Source organism: Bufo bufo, chromosome 6, assembly GCF_905171765.1.
Source record: "Bufo bufo chromosome 6, aBufBuf1.1, whole genome shotgun sequence".
NCBI classification, from domain to species: Eukaryota; Metazoa; Chordata; class Amphibia; order Anura; family Bufonidae; genus Bufo; species Bufo bufo.
In genome coordinates, this window is record NC_053394.1 from 433,089,925 (window position 1) to 433,103,686 (window position 13,762).

The 13,762-nt window shown below is 44.7% G+C and overlaps 1 protein-coding gene across 1 annotated transcript in view; it reads right to left on the reverse strand.

Moving 5' to 3' along the window:
* Nucleotides 1-5,115: 5,115 nt before the first annotated feature.
* LOC121003876 (serine/threonine-protein kinase SBK1-like) overlaps nt 5,116-13,762 on the reverse strand; it is a 28,568-nt gene continuing 19,921 nt past the window's right edge. The window contains exons 2-4 of the mRNA XM_040435815.1: nt 12,346-12,583; nt 7,276-7,478; nt 5,116-6,169 (exon numbers count right to left, since the gene is read on the reverse strand). Of these exons, the coding sequence (XP_040291749.1) occupies nt 5,417-6,169; nt 7,276-7,478; nt 12,346-12,517 (1,128 nt within the window). The 5' untranslated portion in view covers nt 12,518-12,583 and the 3' untranslated portion in view covers nt 5,116-5,416. The remainder of the gene's footprint in view (nt 6,170-7,275; nt 7,479-12,345; nt 12,584-13,762) is intronic.

Genomic DNA, 13,762 nt, shown 5'->3' on the forward strand with positions numbered 1-13,762 from the left:
GGTTTGTGAATTTAAACATGTTGGGGCTTCTAAGACCTCCCTCGTCTGGGTTAAATTATTTTTTAATTATTGTTAAAATAAAATTATTATGTATTTTTGGTTAATAAAATGACTGCTGTGGCCGATTAAATCCGACTCAAGTCTCTGTGTTCTTATTACTATGGGGGTAACGAGAAAAATAAATAAAGAAAAAGGTGAAAAAAAAAGTATAGGTCAAGGGTTTTAGTTTAATGGGGCCCGAGGATGTCACCTATAATTTGATCATGCTTGAAGAGGCCGTGACACTCCAGTCACCTTCATCGGTCTCAAGGTCTAGGCGTAGCTCAGTTGCATTCTAGTGAATGTGGTCTGAGCTGCAGTACCAGGCTCAGCCACTGTACAAATGGGGCAGCAAAAGATGTGGACAGCACACCATGTGCTGTCTGCATCCGTATGTCCGTTCTGCGGCCCTGCAAAAAAATATAGAACATATCCTATTCTTGGCTGCATTACGGACAAGGAAAGTACTGTTCTATTAGGAGCCGGATGTTCTGTTCTGCGAAATGCACACAGTCAGTATCCATCTTTTCCGGATCGCAAAAACGCCAACGGTCGTGTGCATGAGCCCTAACCTTTCCATGAGTTGTCAGGAGTTTTGAGAGATTTGCCAACTCATTTTGGAGGTCTCCCCTTTTTACGGGGGCCTACCTTACGTTACAGGGGTGTCGGCACTTCAGCTTTAGAAAGGGACCTGTTATTTTGAGAAGCTCTCAGTAGTGCAGCCTCAGACTTCGACCTTTACTTTCAGATGACCAGAACAGACTTTTGTAGTGTCCCACTAGGTAAAGGTGGGCACTACACAAGGGTCAATTGGGTTGCGTGTTACTTCTACTCACCAGGGACAGTGTCTTGTATTTAATTATGCACTTAATGCATTTTCTAATGTGTTGTTGTATGCAATGTTCCCCTGTGTAAATGCTTAGCAGGCCTAGTTAGGGAGCCCCTAGTATAAATGTCCAGGCCCAGACAGGGAGGAGGGAGTTCAGAGTCAGGAGTCTGTGGAGACAGAAGTCAGAAGGCACCAGCCAGAGATATGCTGAGGGCCTCCTCCTGACATACAGCTGGATAGTCCTGGCTGCTAGCTATGACCAGGAGGCTAGTGAAGAACGCTAGCCTGCCTGAAGTCCAAGAGAGCCTTAGTTAGCTCATAAGTCACCCCAGTAGAAGGACAGAACCTCCTGGGAGAACCCTGCAGTTACCTTCAAGCCAAGTAAGGATATTTCCAGCCAAGATAAGTACACTAATAGGCAGAGGAACTATAAAGCAAAGCAAGGATTAATACGGGAGGAAGATATATTTTACCAAGGATTTAAGCTAGCATTTAGGCATCCAGGCCTTGGGATTGAAACCAGACAGGAGTTCTAAAAGGACAGTGTACACTATTTCCGAGGAAAGGTACAACCTGATTCTGAGTGTTTTGTGGATTTGCCCTCTGAGTATCTTGCATGATTAATACCTGCCATCTTGTGAAGTAAGCCTGCTTGTGAAGCTTGTGATATAAAGGACTGCATTACTATCTTGATGTACAAAGTTGGACTGTTTAAGTAAAGCAACGTTTGGTTCACTATACCACCTGTGTACCTCACTTATTCCTACTATAAATCGGTGTGCCACCTTTACAGGCACTGGCGTCACGAATCCAAAAGGACCTTGCTTCAGGCACTCAAAATACCTGTAACATCCAGGGCACCTCATCCACCATCAGGCCTGGTCCCTACATACCGAGTGTGCCCCAGAGGAACTTGTGTCTACCTCTCCTTCACTGCCGCATGCCTGCCCAGGGTTCTCCAAAAAGTGAGCAACCCTCGATTGCCCGTAACCGTGACCTCACTTCGCTATACCCTGCAGGTCTGGCGTGCTGCACTTTGCTTTAAAATCCTGAAATGCAACAACATAGAAAACAATATATCCTCGGGCTCGTGATTTTGTAGTTTTGATCCATGGTCCACTGAAGCAGACGGAACAAGCGGTGAAAAAACATATATACCGACATATCGGAGCCAGTGATTTGGGTATTTATCCATGCTTGATTATCGGTATGTCGTGCCAATGGGCACCGGGCATTTTTTCCTTGATTTGACAAGTTTGTTTTATCATTAAAGGGGGTGTCCGGGATTACGCTTCTCCCTATCATTGCCGGACCCTATAACTTCCTAATACAGAGATCAGGGGACTCATCACGTGCTCCTTCATGCACACAGCATTTCCACTGACTTCTCGACCAGACCTCCCATCATGCACTGCGAGAGAACCCCGGGCCGAATAGTCCTGACCTCAGTCCCATGTGACCCCGGCGGGGCCGATCCGAGGACCTCACTAAATCATACAACCCCTGCCGGAATAGTCCTGACCTCAGTCCCATGTGACCCCGGTGGGGCCGATCCGAGGACCTGACTAAATCATCCAACGCCTGCCTGAATAGTTCTGACCTCAGTCCCATGTGACCCCGGCGGGGCCGATCCGAGGACCTCACTAAATCATCCAACCCCTGCCTGAATAGTCCTGACCTCAGTCCCATGTGACCCCGGTGGGGCCGATCCGAGGGCCTCACTAAACCATCCAATCTCTGGCCAAGTGGTCCTAACCTCAGTCCCATGTGATTTGAAATGTAGAACTGACTTGACTACTAATCGGCCAGCCAGCGCATGCACCGTAGCTTCCTGGAGGTCGGAGGAGTGGTCCTCGGAGGGAGCAATGGAGGATGGAAGGTGTGGAGGACAGGGTTTGCTGCAAAGAGAAGAGGTGTAGCGGGCGTTTACCCGGAATATAGCAACATGTACAGTATGCTACCAGAAGATGTATGAACCACAGACAGCCCCATTAATATTGGAGGGGTTGTCCATTGTGTGAAGTAGGCTTCCTTTGGGCTGAACAGATCCCTAACAATGAGCTGTGGTCACCAGGGAAGCCGTCAGCATCTGCACAGTTCACCACTATAATTGATCGAGTGGACTCGTCCATATGTGCATTTGGAAATGATGTATTCACTGCAGTCCCCCCCCCCAAAAAAATAAAGCCTTTCTACCCAAACATAATCCAGAATGTGTACCCCCCCCCCCCCCCAAAAAAAAAAAGAAAAATTGAATGGGATTCTGACATACAGCACCTTGTTCAGACATGACTGAGTACTTTCTGTCCAGATTTGGGAGCAGCAAATTTGCATGGATGGCGTGTTCAGACCTCAACCACACACTAGGAAAATGGCGGTGCTGTGGATTTTTCGATCTGCTGTATGTTACTCTGTGACGTGGGTTTGTATTTCTGCATTCCCATGGGAGTGTCAGGAGAGGCGACTGCAGGATTTGTTTTATTTTTGATACTTGCCTGTTTTCCGAATTGACACTTTTTGTTTCTCTGCGGATTCTTGTGGAATTGCTAGTAAAAGTTTTTGCAGACTGCAAAAGTTGCTGTTCGCATCTTCTGCGGCCCCATTGAAGTGAATTGGTCCGCATCTGAGCAGCAAAAAAATGTGGCTCAGATACGGACCCAAACAACGGTCGGGTGAATGAGGGCTAAATGTGAGATTCTTGGCAAATATATTTTGACCAAAATTATTTGTGCCTGTCCGCTGGCGTCGAGGCGATCTCTTTAGGACAGGAACCTACACTAAATACTACCTCCACTGAAGGAATGCAGCTTCCACATGCAAGCTGAGCCCACACTGTATTAAACCTTTTTTTGTGCCATCAAAGTATCATGAAAAACTGTTAGTTTTAGGTATAATTATTTATTACATTTTTTACGTCTGACTTTTGTGAGTTTCAGTTATTTTTTGCTCTATACTTTTTGCAGTAGCTGTTTATAATACACAGTTGATTTATTTTTTTAAGCTCACTCAATATTAGGGTACTTTCACACTTGCGTTAAAGTTTTCCGGTATTGAGTTCCGTCCTAGGGGCTCAATACCGGAAAAAAACGCTTAAGTTTTATCCTAATGCATTCTGAATGGAGAGCAATCTGTTTAGTATGCATCAGGATGTCTTCAGTTCAGTCCCTCTTACGGTATTTAGCCGGAGAAAATACCGCAGCATGCTGCTGTATTTTCTCCGGCCAAAATTCCGAAACACTTGCAATTATTTTCCATTGAAATGCATTAATGCCAAGTGTTCCGGAAAAACGGATGCGGTTTTCCAGTCTGCGCGTGCGCAGACCTTTAAAAATGTGAAAATAAATAAATACCGGATGACACAGGAGAGACAGATCCGGTGTTTCAATGCATTTGTTAGACTGGATCCGTCTACACATGCTATCCGTTTGCACATGGATTTCCGGAGCCGGCAGGCAGTTCCAGCAAAGGAACTACCTGAAAGTACCCTTAAAAAAAAGCTGAAAATGGTGTCACATTCACACTGTATTGCCTTTTAAAATTTTAAAAAATTCACCACTTACTAGAAAAAAAACATAAAGTGAAGCAAGGTAAAGTAATATGGAAAAACCACTACGTAAAAGAAGTAAAAGTTGTAATATGCCGCTGTGTTTCTTGTATACACATGACTGGTCAGCACAAGGATGATATGATTGTGACCGGGACAATGCCCGTACATAACAGTAAGATTCTTGGCTCATGGAGGAGTACCTGTAATGTTCTGCAGTGTTACAGTTCACAGGCAGAGCAGGTTTTTTGGACTCTTTGGAACCTAGAATGAGAAGACGAGTGATAAAGTAGCCCTAAATTAGAGCATTTGAGATACACTCTGGTGCTCCAAATCAATGTACCCCCAGGGGGTTAATCTCCACCATCTTTAACACATGTGTGGCTTACATTTCCGCAGAGAAGACGCTCTATACTGACTCGCGTAGGTGCTGCCAGTATGTACGGTACGAGACCTCTGCGGTCAATGTGTCATCGATGTAGCAGTATTAATAAAGAAACGTGGAGGACCACAGAAACATGGGCGCCGGGTTGGTAAGGGATTTACTGGGTGATTGTGGGCATATTGTTTATTTCAGCCCATCTGTAGGTAACAGAAGCTGGAAAACTTCAACAATAAAATAACGTAATGAAAGTGAATTATAATTACTACTAATAATAATAATTTAGATAATTTATAATAAATAGAATACACAACATTTTAAGTTATTATTTTGTGAATTCATGGTTCAAGATAATCAAGATGCGATTTTGTCGTAACATATACATGGCCACAGATGGGCAAAGGCCTGGACATCACCAACAGTTGGCCATCAGGATAACATCGAGTATTTCTGATTGTTGGGCATGCTCTCATCTACACAGCTCCATTGACTTCTCAGGCTATTAAAGTGTAGCATGTATGTGGACGACGCGATTGATGTCCAAGATGACATCTTCTGCTCATGCCATTAGTCCAAAAGAAAACTGCTCCGTCTGTATATAGTACACGGTGAAGAAGACATTTCATACGCATATCTCGATGGGCGCAGACACTAAGATGGTATTTGCGTTGCTCTCTTTCGGGACGTCCTCGTAGCTGCTGCACGAGGAGAAGGATAAACTGGGGCTGGTGTCGCTTTTATTGTTATCTAGAGTGTTGCCATTGATGTAAGGAAGAGCTTGCGTCTTAATGTGTACAAAGACTTCGCCGTTGTTTTTTGCCTCTGAAGGATGGGAGTCTTCCTTAGTGACCAGCCAAGTCTTGCCAAAATACCAGAGGATATCCTTAATGGAGCATCTTTTCTCCGGCTCAATGGAAAGCAATTTGCTAAACATTTTAAGGGCATGAGAGGTGAATCTCCGCCACTGCGATGGCACGTTGGCATTCTTGTATTTTTGCCACTGGTAAAATTCATAGTAAAACGAGTCTGAATGTAATGCTTTTTCCCAAGGGAAATTCCCAGTCATCATGCAGAACAGAAGGACCCCAAAGGCCCAGACGTCGATACTATATTCCACCAAGAATCCACTGTGTTTTGATGTTTCGCACAGTTCGGGAGCAGTGTAAGGGATGGTTCCACTAACACGTTTTTCCGTGGTGCCGGCAATCCTGGTCATGCCAAAATCTGAGAGTTTAATTTTTCGGCATTCTTTGTCAAAAATGAGAATATTTTCTGGTTTGATATCGCGGTGGACAAGCTTTCGGTGGTGGAGATAATCCAGGGCTAATGCTACTTGGTAGATGCAGCGTTTGGTTGTATGCTCGGAGAGACCAACCTGGAGAGAACAGAGTAAGGAAAAGAATGAAGGACAGAAAATACATTCCTTTCAGATCTTAAGATGGAATAATACTGTGTACATTTTGTTGGTGTGGCAACATTTTTATGCTTATAAATAAGGGGCTCTCGTGTAACAGGCTTCAAAGATTTCACATTCTTGTAAGCCCTTAGGTGAACATGTAGTTTTCCATCTGTAATGCCTCAGAGTGGCATTACCACCTTTTACGCCTCTCCACTATCTTCTATGGTTAATGTAACATCATTTATGAATTTATATCCTGATCATGCAAAATGTGTCATTTCCATGCAACTGTTGTATTTATATGTAATGCGTCTGGTTCACCAGCAGATGGCGGCGAGTATGGCAGAGCTACAGGGGCAGAGGATGGAACCTTCTTTCCATTCTCTTCTCTCCCTCTAGGAGAAGTTTAGTTAGTGAAGGTCAGTGGAAAGTAGCTCCCTGTTCAAGGGAGATTGGGCAGCAGGGAGCTCAGCCTGGCTCGGCGAGCCCTGCCTTTGCCAGCAGAGCACCATCAGCTCTGTAGGACCTGGAGGCCAAAGCTATAAGCTTCAGCAGCCAGGGAGGGGAAGCTCCCCTGGATAAAGCAAGACAGAGACAGACCAGACTACAGAAAGTAGTTTCTGTTTAATCCTGTCAGCAAAGCAGAGCTAGAGAGCAACTGATGTAGCAGAGCTGAATGTGTTCGCCTGCCAGAATTTATGCCAAAGCTTGCTGGTGACCAACATAACATTGGAAGATTGTTGCCTGATGAAAGTTTATTCAAGTAAAGTTGCTGTCAAGTTTAAGTCTGGACTCCAATTTATTTCTTCATCCCACCATCCCTACCTCTTTTCTGCAACGGACGACCACGCCTGGGCTTCCAGCGTATCCAGGTAGGAGCACCGTGACAAGTGCTACACCACTAAGGAACCTTAGGCCACCCTACACCACTCTGGCATTCCTATCCTGGGTACTACCATATCTACTAAAAGGGGGACTCTGTCCCTCGTTGCTGAAATGCAACTGGCGTCACGACCAAAAACTCTTATAACATTTAAAGGGACCACAAGTAGTGGCCTCGCTTCCTTGTTGCACATCCGTACCTGAGGAGGGATGATATCAAAGAGGTCCCCAGCCACGGCATATTCTTGTGCAAACACGTAGTATTCATCTGTCTCGAATGCAATGTCGTACATGCCAATAATATAGGGACAGGCTGACAGGTAGCGTGAAATACAATATTCCTGCAGGAAACTCTTTTGTTTTGTTGTTTTCTTCCTCAAAAATTTTAAGGCCATCTTTATACCTAAAGTGACAAAAAAGATTGTTTGAAACTGTCAAATATTACTAATAACATATGGCTGCCCCTCCACAAGCTACAGGGGTTGCAGTGGTCGCAATTGCGACTGGGTTCTTAAAGGGATTCTGTCACCTCGTTTTAGCCTATAGAGCTGCGGACATGCACGGCTAGATCGCCGCTAGCATGTCCGCAATATACCTGTCCCATAGCGCTGTGTGCATTTATTGTGTTTAAAAAAATTATTTTATAGATATGTAAATGAGCCTGGAAAGGAGCCCAAGGGGCTTTACTAACCTTCTCATTTTTTAAACACAATAAAAGCACACAGCCCTATGGGACAGGTATATTGCGGACATGCTAGCGGCGATCTAGCCGTGCACGTCCGCAGCTCTATAGGCTAAAACTAGGTGACAGAATCCCTTTAAACCAAGGGGGCCCACAGGGCCACCCTTGCTAGTGGCGCACCGCCAATTACCATATTTTTCACTTTATAAGACGCAGTGTGTCTTATAAAACGAATACTAGTGAGCGCTTCCATTACATTCCACGCTGCACTGTCCTGTCTGTGTACAATGTCACAACGTGACGTTGAACGTAGTCAGGTCCAGTGCATCGTGGGCCCAAAGAAGACCAGGGAGCAGTGACTGCAGGGGAGGCCGTCAGACCGGGAAAGTGGCAGCAGAGCAGGAGAGGTAAGGGAATTTATTTATTTGGGGTCTGATCTGAGGTCTGATGGAGGTCTAAAGGGGGTCTGATCTGAGGTCTGAAATGGGGGTCTGGCATGGAGGTCTAAAGGGTATTTGATCTGATGTCTGACATGGAGGTTTAAAGGGGATCTGATCTGAGATCTGATATGGGGGAGGTCTGATGGTGGTCTCATCTGAGGTTTGATATGAAGGTCTGATATGGGGGTCTGATTTAAGATCTGATATGGGGTTCTGATTTGAGGTCTGATATGGGGTCTGATCTGAGAGGTTAGGGGCTATACACTCTGGCAGAGAACTATTACTATTGGTGGGACTTTGGGGAGCACTATTACTGTGGTGGACATTAGGTTTACACTGTTAGTGACAGGGACACTACTGTATTTGCTGGATGCAGTTAATTGTTAGGGCGCTGTGTGCCAATAATTATTGAAGGAGGCACTATCTGTGTGGTACTAGTATTTTCAGGGGGATCATCTGTTTCTGCAGTGTAGTATTGGGGAGCACAGCGGGCGCAGTATTGGGGTGGCAGGATCGGGTGTTGAAAAGGTGGTAGGATGATAGAAAAGTAAGAAACTAAGATGTCTGTCAAACTCTGCAGAGACGAGAAATGTCTGAAAGACATGATCATGGCGGTCTGGTCTGAAAGAAGAAGATGAGGAAAGAGAATGTCTACATCAGACGAGACATCCTTGGATGTAAGAGGTACATATGTGGCGCTGTATTACCCTGTATGTTCTGTAGCTCTGTATGTAATGTTTTCGAAGTATGTCTTCCACAATAGGGCTGAAGGGAAGGGCTTAGGTTGAGAAGTTGGCAATGGGGGTGCCTCAGGCAGCAGAAAGGGCCACAAAGCACTGAGGGAAGGGGGGCCCAAGCTGAACTTCTGCACCTGGGCCCATGAGCTTTTAGCAACGCCCCTGGCCACGCTTAGAGTTGAAGACAAATGTTTCCATCCACATTGGTTTTTCTCAATTCCTGGGACACCGGCTGTGTGCATTCCGCATCACGGATGTGGACCCATTCAATTGAATGGGTCCGCAAATCCGGAGTTGCGGTGCGGAACGGAAGCACTACGGAGTGCTTCTGTGGTGTTTTCCGTTCCGTGCTTCCGTTCTGCAAAAAGATAGAACTTGTCATATCTTTTTGCGGAATGGATGGATCGCAGACCCCATTCAAGCAAATGGGGTCACGATCCGCATGCGGCTGGCCCACGGTTGGTGCCTGTGCACGGAGCCCTTACGTTCGTCTGCAAGAGGCCTTAGAGAAATGTCCTCTGGTCTGATGAGCAAAAATTTAACTGTTTGCCTTTAATGACCATCGTTCTGCATGGAGACAAAAGGGCGAGGCCTACACAATCCAAAGAACAACATCCTAACCGTGAATCACTGGGCCGGATTATGTTGTGGAGGTGCTTTACTGCAGAAGGGAGAGGTTCACATCATAGATTGTATTATGTAGAGATATTAAAGAAACATCTCAGGATGTCAGCCAGGAAGTCAAAGCTTGGATACAAGTGGATATTCCAAATAGGAAAATAACCCCAAACAAACTTCCAAGGTTGTGGCAAAATGGATTAAGGACAACGTGAAAGTAATGGAGCAGCCATGACAAAGCCCTGACCTCAATCCCATAGAAATTTTTTGGGCAGAACTGAAAAAGCGTTTGTGAACAGCCACAACCCCTGATCCAAGTTCGAAAATTTAGAGGCAATGCTACCAGATACTACTTCTGAGACACTGGGAATGTGAGGAAAGAAATACAAGATGAAATAAATCATTGTATTTCACCGTCTTGAAATGGAGTGATCCTACCTGACCTACGAGAGGGAACGTGAACCAGCATTAAAGGTCAGCAATTGTGAAAACCTGAGTTGTAATGAATGTGTCTAAGGTGTATGTAAATGTATCTCCTGAAATATTCTGTGCTGCTTGTGGATCCTGCTTCTTTCAATATCAGTTTGTGATGTCCCGCTGACTCAATTGCCTCATTACAACAATGCCTCTGTCACATGAGTGGACAGGTCACTGCCTCCCGCAAGACCTCTCGTCAGATACCCACTGGAGAACCCAGACCATACCACTGACTAAATCTCAGTCTGTGAGCAATATACAGTTGCAAGAACAAGTATGTGAACCCTTTGGAATGATATGGATTTCTGCACAAATTGGTGATAAAATGTGATCTGATCTTCATCTAAGTCACAACAATAGACAATCACAGTCTGCTTAAACTAATAACACACAAAGAGTTAAATGTTACCATGTTTTTATTGAACACACCATGTAAACATTCACAGTGCAGGTGGAAAAAGTATGTGAACCCTTGGATTTAATAACTGGTTGAACCTCCTTTGGCAGCAATAACTTCAACCCAACGTTTCCTGTAGTTGCAGATCAGACGTGCACAACGGTCAGGAGTAATTCTTCACCATTCCTCTTTACAGAACTGTTTCAGTTCAGCAATATTCTTGGGATGTCTGGTGTGAATCGCTTTCTTGAGGTCATGCCACAGCATCTCCATCGGGTTGAGGTCAGGACTCTGACTGGGCCACTCCAGAAGGCGGATTTTCTTCTGTTTAAGCCATTCTGTTGTTGATTTACTTCTATGCTTTGGGTCATTGTCCTGTTGCAACACCCATCTTCTGTTGAGCTTCAGCTGGTTGACAGATGGCCTTAAGTTCTCCTGCAAAATGTCTTGATAAACTTGGGAATTCATTTTTCCCTCGATGATAGCAATCCGTCCAGGCCCTGACGCAGCAAAGCAGCCCCAAACCATGATGCCCCCACCACCATACTTCACAGTTGGGGTGAGGTTTTGATGTTGGTGTGCTGTGCCTCTTTTTCTCCACACATAGCGTTGTGTGTTTCTTCCAAACTCAACTTTGGTTTCATCTGTCCACAGAATATTTTGCCAGTACTGCTGTGGAACATCCAGGTGCTCTTGTGCAAACTGTAAACGTGCAGCAGTGTTTTTTTGGACAGCAGTGGCTTCTTCTGTGGTATCCTCCCATGAAATCCATTCTTGTTTAGTGTTTTACATATCGTGGATTCGCTAACAGGGATGTCAGCATATGTCAGAGACTTCTGTAAGTCTTTAGCTGACACTCTAGGATTCTTCTTCACCTCATTGAGCAGTCTGCGCTGTGCTCTTGCAGTCATCTTTACAGGACGACCACTCCCAGGGAGAGTAGCAGCAGTGCTGAACTTTCTCCATTTATAGACAATTTGTCTTACCGTGGACTGATGAACAGCAAGGCCTTTGGAGATACTTTTATAACCCTTTCCAGCTTTATGCAAGTCAACAATTCTTAATCGCAGGTCTTCCGAGAGCTCTTTTGTGCGAGGCATCATTCACATCAGGCAATGCTTCTTGTGAAAAGCAAACCCAGAACTGGTGTGTGTTTTTTATAGGGCAGGGCAGCTGTAACCAACACCTCAAATCTCATCTGAATGTTTAAAACATAGAAACATAGAATGTGTCGGCAGATAAGAACCATTTGACTCATCTAGTCTGCCCAATATACTGAATACTATGGATAGCCCCTGGCACTATCTTATATGAAGGATGGCCTTATGCCTATCCCATGCATGCTCTATGGACTCCAGTTGACTGACACCTCACTCCAATTAGCTCTTGGAGATGTCATTAGTCTAGGGGTTCACATACTTTTTCCACCTGCACTGTGAATGTTTACATGGTGTGTTCAATAAAAACATGGTAACATGTAATTCTTTGTGTGTTATTAGGTTAAGCAGACTGTGATTGTCTATTGTTGTGACTTAGATGAAGATCAGATCACATTTTATGACCAATTTGTGCAGAAATCCATATTATTCCAAAGGGTTCACATACTTTTTCTTGCAACTGTATCATAGTACTAAAGTGAGATGTAGTTTAGAAGTTTTCAGTATCTGGAATTAAAGAAAGTTTATGTCCCAAAAGGTCTTTGCAGATGTCCACTACTGTTGGGGCTAACTGGGTCATAGCTCTGTGGGGTCTAGAGGTAACAGGCCCTGGTGCATTAAGGGTAAAAAAAAAAGCTTCTACCCCACAAGACACTAATAATATAAAAAGCACATGGTATGTGGGGGCCCTGTTACAAGTTGTGAATTGGGGCCCACCTTCATGGGCAAAGTACTTTTCATTTTCTGTAAATTTGATCTCACCTCTTGCTTTATGGATCACCAGATCAACTCTTCCATATGTCCCTTTCCCAAGCTCCCTGATGACTTCATATTGTTTTGTGATTTCTACTTTCTCCATCGTCTTCGCTGTCAACATCTGGAGCTCCTCAAGAATATCCACTGCTCCTCGGGACAGTAGTGATGAGACACTCATAATTATTTTCTTTGTGAAGTAATTTAGTCACTAAAACGGTTTCACTTTCATTAGATTCGTGAATATCTGCAATTAAGAGACAATTTTGGTTAGTCACCAAACAGTCGTTTATGGTTTTCATCTCTATCAATATCCATCACCAGCAGTTCTCATACTTTGTCATCCATCAAATATCCTCAGCCATGATCATCAACCATTGTGTCATAGAGGCATTTTGTGCTGCTGCTGTCCTCCTATCACCTAACCTGGTGGAAGACCGCCTTAGTCCAGTGTCCAATCATGCTGCAAAGGTCTCTTCCTGTTTCTCTTAGGGCATTTGCATCTCCTGACTCTTAAATGGCCAGTGCTCAATTGCCTCAGTCTCTGCCAGCCACCTGAACAGTCACCTTAGGGTATTTAAGGCACCTTTCCCTAGGGGAGGGTGCCTGAGCTTTAGTTTCCTAGCTTACTAATTTACTAGTGAAGGTGTGCTTTTCCATTTGCCTATGTACCCATCTCTGCCCATTTACCAATTCTGATTCTCCACTGGTTGCCCTGACTTCTGACTGTTCGTCGTATTCATTCTCTGCTTCTTGTCCTGACCTCGGATAGTTTTATGGATACGCATGTCCTCTTCCTGACCACGGCCTATTTCTGACTGAGTATTGCCTGATGCCTCAGTGCTTTGCACAGTTGTCTTTGACCCCTGGGGGTCAGCTTCCAAATACACAAGGACTTTTCCAAGAGGTAGGTGCCTGGTGGCTCACCTGCAGCGAAGTTCAGGGGTTAAAAGGTTAATTGAGTGATCACCAGAATTACTCCCCTAGGAATAGCCCTAAACCAAACTGGTTAGTTAGCACAGTGATCCTACAACCATTGTTCCTTACACATTTCCACTTACCCATCAAACCATGGCAGTTGTCATCTTTGACCATCATTCTTGTCAACCATCAGCATTGGGGGGATCTGCTGCCGAGAAATAAGCACTGCGGTTCCTGCATTGCTGGCTGATGGCTGGGATATTTACACAGGCCAGTGATCGGCAATGAACTTTCATAGCAATGAGACAACCTACCCTATCGTGAGGGTGAAATTTCTCTAGTTTTACATTCATGAGGAGTGTTAATTACTCTGCTAATGATCAGGATGTAGCAGCTGATCCATCACAAAACTGCTGGCCGGCTTTTCGTAATCCCCTTGGAGATAAGGACAGGACAACATGTGTCAGATTGACGTCCTCTGTCTGCGACAATGTAAGTGGATTTA